Source organism: Daphnia pulex, chromosome 8 (assembly GCF_021134715.1).
Source record: "Daphnia pulex isolate KAP4 chromosome 8, ASM2113471v1".
Taxonomy (NCBI): domain Eukaryota; kingdom Metazoa; phylum Arthropoda; class Branchiopoda; order Diplostraca; family Daphniidae; genus Daphnia; species Daphnia pulex.
In genome coordinates, this window is record NC_060024.1 from 8,459,221 (window position 1) to 8,474,203 (window position 14,983).

The following is a 14,983-nucleotide window of genomic DNA, read 5'->3' on the forward strand; positions in this document are numbered from 1 at the left end:
TTTTTTTTTTACTGTGGACCCTTTCTCTACTGCCCTTGGGCATTCTATTGCATCGGTTCTTGGTTGGGTGTTTCCGGTCAATTTTTATTGACTAATAACCGTAATAATAACCTTAATTATGTGTATAGTCTATATGTTGACATTCGACTGTGTGTTGCGCGTGTTGTATCTTTTGAATTTCACTTTCTTTCTCTCTTTTACTGTTTGTAGCTCTTCACCACGAATTGCGATCGTTTTTTAACAACACAAATCGACAAAAATCAATATTTTGGATGCACATATTAGTGATGCACAATTGCAGAATAAACTAGTTTATTTTGGAAACTAATCTCTATAAGAACTCAACGCAATTTCTTCCTGCGTGTACCAACTGTCCTAGGTGTCTCCGTGTCTGTATAGTCATGTATAATAAACATGCAATGGAACTTCTCAATTGGATTTCTGGATCAATCAAGTGGGTAATAATAAACTAGAACGACGTTGCTATGAACTATAACACTTTCATGGTGGAGTTCCAGTATCGCTCTCCTACTCAATAGTTGTTTACTGTTATACTGAAGTTGTTTATGGCATCCCGTTCACATTAAGGAAACATAAGTAAATTTTAAATGACATAGGCTATTTGCTAAAAAAAAGGCACAACGCATGATATAAACAATTATATTACGACTGGTCCTATAACTATTCCCGAATCCTGCCTCTGTATGACAGCAGTGTTAAATGGACGTGATTTTGTTATTAATTACGTGTATTAAATTTTCCAAGCAACAACTTTATTATTACGATTCCCTTCTAGCGTGAAAGTCGATGGCATTATGTGGTTTCCGGGTGAAAGTGAAACCGCGCGTGGCAGCGGGAAATGTCTGCAGGGTTGGTTGTTTGTATTACCTTCACTGCTACTTTTTGCCAATTATTATGTATCCGTTGCACAGTGGGTGTTACACAGTATGGAGCAGTTGGACATCGTCTGGAAATCTCATTTGTGTCCAAAAAGGGCCAATCAGCGTACAGCCTCTTTAAAACGCTGTACGCTGATTGGCCTTTATTGGACACAAATCAGATTTCCAGACCTGGCAACGCAGGATGTCCAACTGCTCCAATGGCTATATTTTGTATAGGATAAAGTGACTTTACAAATGTCGCTATAATCGTTGGTCAGCTGATGTAGGGCTAATAAATTAATGAAAAGGCGCACAAAAAGTTCTGTGTTTCATTAAGGCATTAAATGAAGAAAAATTACTGGCACCTTAAAGTAAATGCAGCTGTAACGGCGACGGCGTTATATGGAATTGAGGAACATAACTATGGCAAGCCGTTCGTGCCACCGTTTGGTCATGCATAAACCGTAACGGAATGCATAAACAGCTGCGTAATGGTAAGCATAAACCTTAACGCAATGCATAAACAGCTAGTTAATAACCAATTAAACTAACCATTAGAAATGATCGCAATATTGGTTTTATGAATAGATGTAATATCTATTTAAACCTAATGCGAACCCGCAATTAGATGGCTCATTTAATCGTAGTATTCTAATGCCCCGTTTTCAATCGAGCCAGTAATAGCTCGACATTTTCGCCATCTAGGAAGGGAAATTCGAAAAATTTATTTAGAATAAAATGTCATCCCCGTAGTGTCACCTAGTGTTGCATGATACAAGATTCTCATATTCAAAAATTGTTCCCGGCACTTTTTGAATAGATATTCTTATGAATTAAGATCGGAAGCGTTTATTAGCTCCCGAAGATACAATCAAGGACATGCTAGACGAAGTCAACGTCACCCAGGGCCAAGAAGAATTGTTGAAAATGACGCGCGGCGATTATTTCACCTTTATAACCAGAGAAGACGAACTGCGTATGCTGGCGGGCCAAACGTGGCCATGATGGACTTGCAGTCTGACTGCTCCGTTCCAAAGTTATCATCCTCGCTAGACGTTTCCGTAGACATTTTACCGCATTTTACTATAGACGCCGGAAATCTTGCATAGAAAATCGCCCAGCAGTTTGATCGAGCTGTAGCGAATGCGCCAGTTGTCGTCGAACAGACCAATCCAGTTCGGGTAATAAAAGAATGATGGCGCATGCAGTCGGCGTATTTTTGACATGTAAAAAATGCGCTGCCCAGCGCGCAGGACCGTGTCTTTGACAAACATTTCTTGTCGGCGAGCGCCTTCAGTATAAAATGATTGATCTAGCTAATGCAAGGCGTGAATCGGCGTGAATTCGATCTGGAACACTCCGTCAAGTAGCCTCTAGATGAACATGGTGAAATAACCATCCTGGAAATGAACGTGACAGCGCTCAATTTAGCGCCATTCATTTTATCGTATAATTTACGAAACGCATAATAATACAAGCGCTAAAATAAATATTTAGCGCCCCTTTAGTTAAATTTAGCTCGATGCGCGTGAGTATTAATTGTGATAAGTATTAATTTTAAAGCGCTTGCGCGTTTCGTATAAATAATATGACGAAATGAATTGCACGAAATTTAGCGCATCGCAGTGAATCGAGGATAAATCGTTAATGACCTGCACGCTTATAGATAGCGCGAAATCTAGCGCGAAATATTTTACTTTTCGTGCAGTTAACCACCGAAAGTGCGGACGGGCGACAGCGCAAAAATAGCGGACGGATCAGCGATGAGCGCCAGAATAGCGCGCAGGAACGGACGAGCGCCGCAATTTGTTTTCATGTCACGTCCAGTTATAATTAAATTCAGTGCGATGTGCGATAGATAGCGTTAAATATTTATTTTAGCGCTTGTGCGTTTTTTAAATTATAAGAGATTAAATGAATTGCGCTAAATTGAGCGCATAGTGTGCAAGTTAATCATAGCGCCCTTCTCTCTTAGTAGCGCTTATTCTAGTATACGCATCAATATTTAACCTAATTATTTTTGCGTACATGGTAGCCTGTAACGGCGGAAGGGCGACGCTTCGCAATAAAAAAGTGGGCGGGTCCGTCGCGTAAGAGCTAAAATAACAGAAGGACGCGCTACCCGTCCACCCAGCCGCTGCAATGATTTTTTTGTCTCAGTAAAATGATTTGGCCAAGTATATTTGCTGTTGCATTCCGACCCTATACGTCCGATCAGCAAGAACCTCATCAAATTTTACAGCGACAGATTGGATTGGACTCCGGCCCGCTCCGGCCGTCTTCGATAATTTTGCCACGTTCATCTATAGGCCTACTTGGCGGAGTGTTCCAGAACGAATACACGTCAATTCATGCCTTACATTGGCAAGATCATTCGTTTTATACTGAAGGCGCTCGCCGACAAGAAATGTTTGTCATAGACAAGGTCCTGATGCGCGCCGGATGACAGCCCATTGTCAACATGCAAGTCAACATGTACGCCAACTGTGCCATCATTCTTTTGTTACCTGAACTGGAGAAGGTCTGTTCGACGACAACTGGCGCATTCGTTACAGCTCAATCAAATTGCTGGGCGAGTTGCGGTAAGATTTCCGGCGTCTCTGGTAAACTGTCTATGGAAACGGGTAGCGAGGATGATAACTTTGGAACGGAGCAGTCAGACTGCAAGTCCATCATGGCCACGTTTGGCTCGCCCGGGCTCACCAAACAGTTCGCCTTCTCTGGTTATAAAGGTGAAATAATCGTCGCACGTCAGCACCTCCAACAATTCTTCTTGACCCAGGGTGACGTTGACTTCGTCTAGCATGTCCTTGATTGTATCTTCGGGAGCTAATAAACGCTTCCGATCTTAATTCAGAATATATATTCAAAAAGTGCCGGGAACAATTTTTGAATATGAGAATCTTGTATCATGCAACACTAGGTGACACTACGTGGATGACATTTTATTCTAAATAAATTTTTCAAATTTCCCTTCCTAGATGGCGAAAATGTCGAGCTATTACTGGCTCGATTGAAAACGGGGCATTAGAATACTGCGATTAAATGAGCCATCTAATTGCGGGTTCGCATTAGGTTTAAATAGATATTACATCTATTCATAAAACCAATATTGCGATCATTTCTAATGGTTAGTTTTTAAAATTGGTTATTAACTAGCTGTTTATGCATTGCGTTACGGTTTATGCATGACCAAACGGTAGCACGAACGGCTTGCCATACATAACGCATAACCGTAATTAAGCAGTATTTTCAAAGATTAATATAGGAATATAGGTAGCTCCAGCTCCTCGTATACGACTAGATCGAAGCAAAAGTAGCTAGCTTATTTATACATCGCGTTCAAATGTTTCAAGAAGTTCATTTTCTTGGTTTATAAATTGTCCTGTCATTTAATTCCGTTTAATTCGGTGTAGGCGTTATATTCATTGTCTATGTCGAAGCTTTTTATATCGCGTTCAACTGACGTAGAATTAATTTTGAGAACTACGTTTTCTAGGTTAAATTTGCCCTGAATCCTGTCATTTAATTTGGTGTAGCTATCGTTTGCAACTAAATTTGGAACCACGTCATAGGTCACACTAACAATCGCAGATTCGTTTTCGCGCCTAGTAATTGATGCGTCTGTGTAATAGTATGGACTGTCTATGTTGTCAGGGTTTCCATTTTTTCTTGGAAATTTCGCGATTTCGGCCCTGGAAGAAAAATACTATTTTCTCTGAAAAAGACTTAGGTGAATTAGAATTATGTAAACTGATATACCTTTGGTGGAATAATTTGACGAAAGCTATGAGTGCAAAAACAATTGCAGTCACAGTCACACCCAAGGAAATCAACATGATCTTTTGATCCGCAACTCAAATTTACTACAATACAAAAGGTAAAAAAGCAAAAATAAGTGAAAAAAGGAAAAAAATAGGAAATCTACTTTACAGGCTAAAAGAAGGGCGCGCGCGAACGAACCCCCCCCCCTCCTCCCCATCCCCTCCCTACCATTTCATTTTCGCTTGAAGGAAAGCCTATCTCAAAAGTAAAAAAGGAAAATCAAGCAAGGAAAAAGTAAAAAAATAAAATAAAAATAAAAAGTAAATTTGAGTTGCGGACCCCTTGATAAATACCGTCTTTTTTATACCGTGAGCATATTACCTCTAGATCAACAAATAATGCAGGTGGTTTTTCCTATTTATCTAATCTATTTTAAAAAAAAATTTCAATTCAATAAGATTTGTTCCGTCACGTTTGAATTGCAATAATGAATGTATGCTATTTTGTTCGATCTTTTATTTCATTATTGGTGGATTTTCGCAAGTTCCGATTTTAATTTGATTGAATGATGATTACTGGCAATAATAAAAAATTTTTTTAATGATAACACTTCTCAGAAGATACTTTGAATACTCATTTAGGGTTAGGGTAAGTGGCAAATCAGCAGAGATCACATTTTATATTTGTAATCTCTTAAGTATTTACTTCCTTGATCTTTTTAAAAATTTTATTTGATCTTTTAAATTTTTACTTGATCTTTTGGGGATGGGAAGATCAAGTGGGAGTGGTTTCATCACTTCGAAGCAAGCAACGACCTTGCATAAAAGAAATTAAGTCTAGACATACTGGAAAATTTGTCAACCCTTTCCTCAGTTTGCAAACATTCTTGATTCTTGATCATCGGTTTTTTTCTTTTTTTTTTTTAGTTTCGAGTTTGAACGGATTCGGTCTGGCGCGAACTTGTTAATAATGGTGGTGCGGTGTGTGTGTCCGCTCCGAAAATATTCGGATTTTTTTTTGCGGGGCGGATTGGGGCCTCATTGACTGCCTCAATCTGGTCGGAGTAGATCATTCAGTTATACGTCTCGCTAGCAGTAGGTACTGAGAATTTTTCTTCTTCATCAACGTTGCACCAATAGTCGGTAATAGTCGCCAATAGTCGTAAGTTACATCCGAAATTCTTATTCCATTTTCTTATTGTTATGTAGATAATTAAATTTATCACAGATTGCAAGGAATTAAGTGTACCGTATGCAAATTTGAGTTCAATAACGAATTTAATGAGCTAATCAAAAAAGTGTTTTATCAAATGAAACGTCGTAATTGCGTAGGAATTAGAAATAGCTGTTTCGTTCGTTAGATTTATTTTCTTTGTACTAAGTCTTCAAATTGAAAACTAATCTCAGCTGTTACTTCGGAAATGCGCTATGCTGAAGCTGTAGTATGTAGGCCTAACATGTTACATTTTTTGCAATGTGTTTCTAGTAGATTTGTTAAAGTAAAAGCACTTACCAAGCATATTAGAATTGATTTATTAAATAGTTGCTTGTATACAGTGCTCTTATTAAACCAGAAACTTGACAAGCTTTATATTTTGAAGGCTGCATCACACTTGTAATTTTTCTAAATTCTCTACTGTACAACTGTGAGCAAACAATTTTTAACACTTTCTTTTTTGTATGTGTGATTAGAACATAGGCATTCCACATAGGACCATTAAGATGGCAAATTTTGCTAGAGAAAATAATGCATCGGAAGCAGAAATCAACCTGGATTATGTTTTTGCAACAGGTGCATTCAAATATGTATACAAGGGAAGATATACTAAAGGAAGAAGAGCCGGTCAAGAATGTGTTTGCAAAATCTTTAAATCTGGCAGTGTCTTTGAAGAATCCTACTTCCGAGTAGAACTTGATGTAGTTGCAAAGGCACTTGAAGTTGTCAACAGCTTCAACAAGGATAAAGTCATCAACAAGAGCATTTGGCTCAATAAACCAACCATTTGGACCTTCATGCCTGGTTCAGAAAGAGAAGGTGAAAAAAATTTGATGGAGCCATTGATTTTCAACTTTGAAAAATTCAATTCGAACACTGGATGGACTCCTCGAAAATCGTCTCCTTGGATCGATGTGATGCAAGCTCTTAGTCACTATTCGTATCATTCAAGCAATCGTAGTTTGCTGTTCTGCGACCTCCAAGGTGGCGTGTACAAGGATGGATTTATCATCACTGATCCCGTTATCATGTCAACTGCCCAGGAGTATGGACCAACTGATCTCGGTCCTGCAGGAATATCTTCTTTCTTTGCTCGCCACAAGTGCAACGAATACTGCAATTCCGGATGGATTATTCCGCACGATAGAAGACAGTATTTCCATGTTCAGAAAGGTACTACAATGGTTCTCCCAACCCGCCAAAGTCGTACTCCATTGACTTATAAAAAACCAGGCTTGTAAATCCAAGAAGAATAAACTGATTCAGGAATGTTCCTATGTGATTAAGAATTTTTTTTTTTATTTATTGATCGTTGTTGTCATGCCTTCTATCCCAGTCCCAACAAAATTGTAGATTTCTGCGGTAAAGTTTTTTTTTTTTTTTGGGGGGCGGGGGGTGGACTTGACCGAATAACAAAGACATTGAATATTCATTTATTTAATTAAATAGCTAAGAAGGTCCATAGCGGGCGACGTAAAAAAAAAAAAAAATAACGAGTTTTCATGAGACGAAACCGACACATAAGCTTCTAAATTTTTTAAAATCCCGCCATTTTATGAATTGATTTTATTCGAGCGTTCGATTGCGTATAACTCTCCTGTAGATGGCATCCAGGCGCACAAATTCAATAGTTGTGGAAGAATAATGTTCAACGCTCTTTTTGTTATCTTGCCATTGTAATTGGTATATTGACAATTATAACGACTGTGGTTTTATAACTTTTCCTGCCTCTTTATGACAGTGTTAACTGGACGTGATTTTTTTTACTAATTACGTGTATAAAATTTTCCAAGCAACAACTTTATTTTTTATTATTACGATTCCCTTCTAGCGTGAAAGTCGATGGCATTATGTGGTTTCCGGGTGAAAGTGAAACCACGCGTGGCAGCGGGAAATGTCTACAGGGTTGGCTGTTTACCTTCACTTCTATATATTGCCGATTATTGTGTATCCAGCGAACAAAAGTGGGTGCTGAAGTAATGCTATTTCGTGGAGGATAAAGTGAATTCATATACACTGTCACCATAACCGTTGGTCAGCTGATGTAATAAACAACTGAAAAAGGCGCAGAAAAAAGCTCGGATTTTGAACATGTTTAACTGATTAAATAGTCTAATGTATTTCCAGCAAAGCAATCGCTTAAAAAGTGATCTATTCGAAAATCAGAAAAAGCCTCAAATTCTAAGTTAAACGACAATGAATGTGTGTAGATAGTATTTGGCTGCCTACATATAATGAAGTATGTATATGTGATATTAACTTAGATATCATTTCACTGTTAAAACGTTTGAGCTGTCCTAATCTGAGTTTAAATTATGTATTTCACATTTGTAAGATTGCGTTATAAGCAGACGCTACACCACTCTACACTGTCCTAGTGCAATGAAAACTAACAGAATGAAAATGAATCAATATTAGCTATGCGCGTAAGACAGGTAAATAGGCATTTTTAGAGGACTAGAATATATAATGCACTTAATTAATAATATTTTTTAGTCTAATCTTTTCCCCAACTGTCTCTTACCAGATTACCAGTTTATAAAATTAAAATATAGACACTTATAATCAACGCGTGACAAATATATATTCAACAGTGTGTAAAAAAATAAGTAAATATTACTTTTGCGTTCATTCATCAACGATTATTCTGGATAAAAGTATACATGGTATAGGCCGTATTAGCCTATCTGTTAAATCAAGTACTAGGCCAGTTACCTGTTGATGTTATCAGCCTGGAAGACGGGAAGTTTCGTTTAATCTGCGCCGCCTTATTCGCCGCCAATCAAAATGGAGATAAAGCGCGTGCATCATTGCGTCATCACGGTCCCTTTGAATTCTTTCATATGAGTTTACACTCCAACCAGACAAGATTAAGTTACTGGTGTTCGAAATCAGAGTCCTACGAGTAGCACCGGAAGAATGTATATCGATGTCCTTTCTGCGGATATTATTTGATCCTGGGTTGAAAAATGCGAACAATGAACTCTCTTGTCTCTGTAGCCTATATATATATTTTGTCCAACCATATTTCTCTAATTCTTAAGTAATTATACTAAATTGTGTGCGGGGATGGGAACAGAATTATTACACCGGTATCTCTATCGAAAACTAACGTCCATATGCGATTATGCGAATGATGTGTGTAGTTTGTTTTCTTATCTTTGTTTTGTTTGCATGTTTTTGGTTGTAATGGAAGAAATTTCGCCAGGCTTTAAACGCCTCAAGCAAGAGGCCAACAAGTCTGAACAAGACCAAAGAATCTCGGATAACAAGACGTCGATGTTTCGAATATTGCACCATTCGTTGGCGTCTGTGCTTCAGAGTAGCATCATTCAGTCAAACGTTTGGCTAGCAGTAGGTACTGTGTTCAACATCTTCAACATCTTCACACCAATTGTTTGTAAGTTACATCAGAAAATTCTTATTCTATATGTTTTAAAATAAACTATAAAATATATCATAGATCGTACGGTAGTGTAAGAATTAAGGATGTTGAAATCTTAAATTCAATAACGAATGTAATAACGACACTAATGAGCCTAATTCTGAAGAGTTTTTTTTTTCTAAGTTGAAGATTCTTAATTAATCTGTACAAACGTCATAATTGTGTTGGGAGTGCCGAAGTAGAAATAGATTTTTTTGTTCGTTTGATTTTACATTTTAATTTCTTGTCTTTGTCTTGAAATAGACATCAAACTAATATCGCATTGTTATAGAAATGCGCAATGCTGTATAGCCTGTAGCTCTAATATTACCGCCCAATAACATGTTAGAATTTTTACAATGTTTATACAAGTTTATTTGTTGAAACAAGCACAGTCACAGACCAAGCATAAAGTCTGAGTTGATTTATTAGATACTAGATAATTATTTTGTTACATAATGAACTTGACAAGCATTATATTTTGAAGCTTGTAGTGCTTTAATTGTGCTTTTAACTGTTTAAAAATTCTCTACTGTACAACTCTTGAGTTTTCATGCTTCCTTTTTTTGTGTGTGTGATTTTGAATACAGGACCATTAAGATGGCAAATTTTGCAAGAGAAAACAATGCAACTGAAGCAACCATCAGTATGAATTCTGTTTTTGCAACAGGTGCATTCAAAAATGTGTATAAAGGAAGATATACTGTAGGAGAAAGAGCCGGTGAAGAATGTGTCTGCAAAATCTTTAAATCTGGCAGTGTCTTTGAAGAATCCTATTTCCGAGTAGAACTTAATGTTGTTGCAAAGGCACTTGAAGTTGTCAATAGCTTCAACAAAGATAAAGTCATCAACAAGAGCATTTGGCTCAACAAACCAACCATTTGGACCTTCATGCCTGGTTCGGGAAGAGAAGGTGAAAAAAATCTGATTGAGCCAATGATTTCCAACTTTGAAAAATTCAATTCTAACAGGGTGTCCCTAAACTATGGACTTGGACAGTCCATTTTGGACTACTAAACTATGGACTTCGATCGAAAACTATGGACTTCACCAGATGGCGCTGCCTGTCCGAAACTATGGACTTAGGGACCTAAAATATGGACTTTAACCTGCAGAAACTATGGACTCCATCAGATGGCGTTATATCCGAAACACTGGACTTGGCGTCTAAAGTATGGACTTTAAATGTATAAACTTGGCTTAGATCCGAATATTTTCGCTTAAGTTTTAAACGGTTCAATGAATATATCTTTTAATTAAATTTAAGCAAACCACAAATTCATTCTGAATGGTGTATTGCGAGTATTGATACACGATTTACAAGGTACATTTTGAACATTTCAAAAAAGGTTTTATTATTCTTGAATTGACATTTGAGAAAAGAAATAAAACAAAGTCATTTAACGTTTAAATGCAAGATGAGCAATACCAGAGCACTTTTTTGCACTTGATGGCAGATTCGGGTATGTTCTCGCATTCCGGATGGAAATTTTATTTGCAAATGTTGCAGTGTACCATAACGTGAAATTTTTTAGGAAGGAGTTTATGAAATCCAAAGTCGGGCATCCGACACACACAGAAGAGGGGAATGGAAATTTGTTTCTTTGGTCTCCAATTTGAACGCGTTCGGAGTCCTTTGGTTGGAAAAGGAATGATTGCGCCGTCGGAAATGCATTTCATTAGATGGGAGCGCATTTGTGACCCATCAAACCTCAATTCAGATGGATTAAATGAAAATGCCAAGGCTGTCGCAAATGCGATGGCATATAGTCCGCAACTTCCGCTTTCTTTTTGGCTTTCGCATTACCCATTATACCCATTATTTTTATCCCTTTATTTTTTTAAGATATGGTAGTGGTTTTGTTAATAATGGAGCTATTGATCTTTTAGGTACACAGTATGAACACATTTCTCAAAAGAGGGAATTAATTTTAAATGTGCTGCAGAACCGCTTATGTCTCTAAAGACTGCTCTTGCCCTATACGTTGTTTTATATAAAAGCAAAAGTCAATTTAAAAAAAATGAGATCTTAAGTATGAATCGAAGATATAAAAAGCATAGCTCATCATCTGATAGAAAGCTTAAACTTATTAATTAAGCAAAAAAGATATGTAGCTCATGCTTCTCTTGCAGTTGGTGCTTTACTTGGACAACCCGAATTTTCAATTTTATCTTTAGAACCGGGTAAACTTAGTGAGAGTAATGTGGATATAGGAGGAAGGAATATTAGTTAAATTCGCAAATAGAAGCTTAAAAATATATAAGAGATTTTGCCTTTAATTAACTCGGAAAAACATCTTGTATTTAAACCGTTTTATAGATCGGATAAAGCAAGACAGCGAATTAATAAAAAATAATACTTTAGAAGAAATTAACAAAATAATAGAATATTTTACAAAAATATATCCTACCGCCGACGGAATTCTACCAAGCAGTGTTTTGGCATTTGATACCAAACAAATTTTGGCTTTAAAAAAGTAAGTGTCCCGCCAGCTCTAGAAAGCTCGTGGCTTCTTGCAGTTTATTGAACGGACGTTAAATATATAAAACAAAAAAATGATAGAACGATTCGTAGTTTATGTTTTATGTTGAATTTGGATAAAGTCCATACTTTTCAGGAAAAGTCCATAGTTTAGTATGGTCATTGGTGGAGCGTTCAGGTTCTAAAATATGGACTTTGACAGGCAGCGCCATCTGGTGAAGTCCATAGTTTTCGATCGAAGTCCATAGTTTAGTAGTCCAAAATGGACTGTCCAAGTCCATAGTTTAGGGACACCCATTCTAACACTGGATGGACTCCTCGAAAATCGTCTCCTTGGATCGATGTGATGCAAGCTCTTAGTCACTATTCGTATCATTCAAGTAATCGCCGTCTGCTGTTCTGTGACCTCCAAGGTGGCGTGTACAAGGATGGATTTATCATCACTGATCCTGTTATCATGTCAACTGCCCAAGAGTATGGACCAACTGATCTCGGCGCTGCAGGAATATCTACTTTCTTTGCTCGCCACAAGTGCAACAAATACTGCAATTCCGGATGGATTATTCCGCATGATAGAAAAGTTTATTTCAATGTTCAGAAAGGTTCTGCAATGGTTCTCCCAACCCGCCAAAGTCGTACTCCATTGACTTTACAATTATCAGGCTTGTCTATTCAAGAAGAATAAACTGATTTCCGGAATGTACTTATGTGATAAGGACTTTTTTTTATTATTTAACGTCGTGTTCTTGTCTACTATCGAGGTACTAACATAATTTTAGTTTTTCCTGCGTAAACAAAAAAAAATTCTTACCGAAGAATAAAAAGTAATCATTTACCTTAGATATAGTGAAGGGTCATGTCAGGGCAAGTAACAAAAATGTTAAACGAGGTTAAATTATATGTAAGAGACGACAGATGGGCTTTAAATTTTTTTAAAAGACCTGTCATTTCTATAAGCGATATAGTGTTCGATTGTGCGTAAAACCCTCTGAAACCCAAGCGCACAAATTGGTTAACACAAATGGAACAAATGTGAGAAGAAAAGCGCGTTTAGACCCTTCTTAACTTGCCATTACAACTGGTTACTACATCAATTTGACTGCAGCATCTCGGTTGACCCAGTTATTATTATTTGTTATATTTGGCCATTGTGACCAACTTGTTTTAAGAAGAGAATGGCCCAATGGATAACATAATGAAGATATGTGCTGTAACACAATGACAATGTACCATTCCAAACCAAATGAGATTGATTAGAAATCGAAATGACACAAAAACAACGGAAAAATCAGACCCATTTTGTTTTCCCCTTCGCCGATTAGAAAACAAAATATACTGTACATACATTAATTTCCTTTTTATTAACTTTTACAGGAAATCTGAGTTGCTTAACATTTGAAAACAAATTAAATTGCGGATTTCTTAATTGTGATTATCAATTCAAATAATTTGTCTCGATCACTCTAAATGGCCCCAACCGGTAACAGCTGCTGGTCCTGTTGAGGACAACTTAAATGGATTAACCTGTACTTATCTTTGTTTCTTTAAGCTTGTTATCTCACCTAGGATACCCCTGCCTCTTCCTCCTCCTCCTATCTGAGCTGGAAATTTGGCAGCAATGCGTCCGAGTCTTAGCATAGAAATCTCATCTAAAAGGGCAATTAAAATATAAAGCTCAGATATGATTCCAGTTGAAACTTTATCTTAAAGTCAACCTGGTTTTCGTGGCGTTGGAAGAGGCTTCGATTGTCCGTTGTCAAATGTAATGTCGTTTCCCTTTCCATGACCAACGTTTTCATTCTTCCTCTCTCTGGAATATAATTTTAAATGTAAACAATAATTGAAGAATGCTCACAAAATAAAAATTCTAAATATTACCCGCGCAGCCGAAGCCGTTCAAGTTCTTTTTCACGAAATTCTTGGCGCTTTGACTTTGATAGACCTTGAGGAACCCTATTGAGGTAAAATTAACCACTTTTAAGGTAATTCAAAATAAAAGTAAAACACAATAAGTTACGTCATATGGATCGCTCCGGCGATCATTTCGTCAGCTTTGAAACAAGGTCCTCCTGTGTCAGTATCCCAAGAATCCAAAAACTCACTTGCATTAGACACACAATTTTCAGCCGGTTCATTAACCAATAGTTTAGGCTCAAAAAACTTGGTCGTCTCGGCTGAAAAAGCAATGATCAAATAAAAAATGATCAAAAAGAGAAAAATTTGGGCAAAAAGTTAACTTACATTCCCATGTAACCTTGAAGGCTTCTTTTTCAAGCCTATGTTGACAACTGGCATGATGTGAATCCAACTCACTTTTCCTTACATAGTGCAAATGCCAGAAATTGCACTGCACATAGTCATGATTGGTTGGAAGATTCTGTTTATAGTTAAAAAAACCAGCAATTATTAAATTATATTTTAAAAAGACAAACATTGACAGACTTACTCGTTTGCATTTGATTAAATGAGCTTGTAGTTTTCTGCTTTCCACAACGTGGGCCGGATCAAACGGACACGAAACATGATTCATTCTTCATAAATAATAAAATGAACTCGACAAACGAAAGAAAATCTTCTTTGAAAACGCAAAACCACAATAATTCACTACAGCTGAAAGATTTCCTCTCACCCCGAACACTCGACCGTGACTCGACGTTGACGATTGACGAAAAAAACAAACAAAAGATGAAAACGCAAGCACCAAACTTCTCCTCAGAGGGTGGGGGACTTATTTTGGTGTCGGTGATCAAGGTCGCGCAATTTCAAGGTCCCTGGTTGAGCAGGTTGGGTACGATGTACGATAATCTTCAGAAATAAATAAATAAAACCAGCTTAGACATCAATCGCATGTGAGCTGCATGTGAGAGGACGTACGAGAATTAAAATATATCGACTTGCATTAGGAAAATTTTAAACAGGGCACAGGCATAGGCAGTTCATTAAATTAAACTCAGTAGTTCCGTTTTTCCGTCTCTAGTGGTTATGGCGTCTGACAACGGATTTTGTAGTAATTAGTAAAATAATTAATTTTTTTAAATTTTGACATTAAAGGATTTCCCATTTGCAATACTGTATACAAAATTACGATTTACGAACGACTAATAACACGTAACGATATTTTCCTCCGGTAGTTGCTATTTTTCATCAATAGGTTGCGCTGACGGGCGGACGTTCATTCAAGGCGGCGATTCGCCGATTCATCTAAAGAAAAACTTG

General features: G+C 37.2%; 2 protein-coding genes across 12 annotated transcripts; one reads left to right on the top strand and one right to left on the bottom strand.

The window, feature by feature from the left end:
- The first annotated feature begins 5,612 nt into the window (after window positions 1–5,612).
- LOC124199291 (alpha-protein kinase 1-like) lies at window positions 5,613–12,470 on the top strand. Of its 11 annotated transcripts, none has more exons than XM_046595076.1 (4): window positions 5,653–5,807; window positions 6,203–6,260; window positions 6,358–6,756; window positions 12,092–12,470. In XM_046595076.1, the coding sequence occupies exons 3-4, from the start codon at window positions 6,368–6,370 to the stop codon at window positions 12,450–12,452; spliced, it is 750 nt and encodes a 249-aa protein (XP_046451032.1). In that variant the 5' UTR covers window positions 5,653–5,807; window positions 6,203–6,260; window positions 6,358–6,367; the 3' UTR covers window positions 12,453–12,470. The 11 variants fall into 11 exon arrangements, with proteins under 11 accessions (XP_046451034.1, XP_046451032.1, XP_046451035.1 ...); XM_046595079.1 differs by having other exon boundaries at window positions 5,653–5,788; XM_046595078.1 differs by lacking the exon at window positions 6,203–6,260 and having other exon boundaries at window positions 5,613–5,744.
- Window positions 12,471–13,109: 639 nt separating this feature from the next.
- Window positions 13,110–14,662, bottom strand: LOC124199292 (gametocyte-specific factor 1 homolog). Its single transcript, XM_046595083.1, has 7 exons — window positions 14,214–14,662; window positions 14,009–14,144; window positions 13,785–13,941; window positions 13,646–13,720; window positions 13,483–13,577; window positions 13,330–13,416; window positions 13,110–13,263 (listed from the first exon to the last, which is right to left on the bottom strand). Exons 1-7 carry the CDS (start codon window positions 14,295–14,297, stop codon window positions 13,226–13,228), a joined length of 672 nt encoding a protein of 223 aa, XP_046451039.1. The 5' UTR covers window positions 14,298–14,662; the 3' UTR covers window positions 13,110–13,225.
- Between the last annotated feature and the right edge of the window lie 321 nt (window positions 14,663–14,983).

Coding starts and splice junctions, on each gene's coding strand:
- LOC124199291 (XM_046595078.1), top strand. CDS start 6,368: ATGGCAAATTTTGCTAGAGAAAATAATGCATCGGAAGCAGAAATCAAC. Junction 6,757..12,091: donor ACTGGATGGACTCCTCGAAA/ATCGTCTCCTTG, acceptor GACTCCTCGAAA/ATCGTCTCCTTGGATCGATG.
- LOC124199292 (XM_046595083.1), bottom strand. CDS start 14,297: ATGAATCATGTTTCGTGTCCGTTTGATCCGGCCCACGTTGTGGAAAGC. Junction 13,942..14,008: donor CTTCAAGGTTACATGGGAAT/GTAAGTTAACTT, acceptor TTGCTTTTTCAG/CCGAGACGACCAAGTTTTTT. Junction 13,578..13,645: donor GAACGGCTTCGGCTGCGCGG/GTAATATTTAGA, acceptor ATTATATTCCAG/AGAGAGGAAGAATGAAAACG.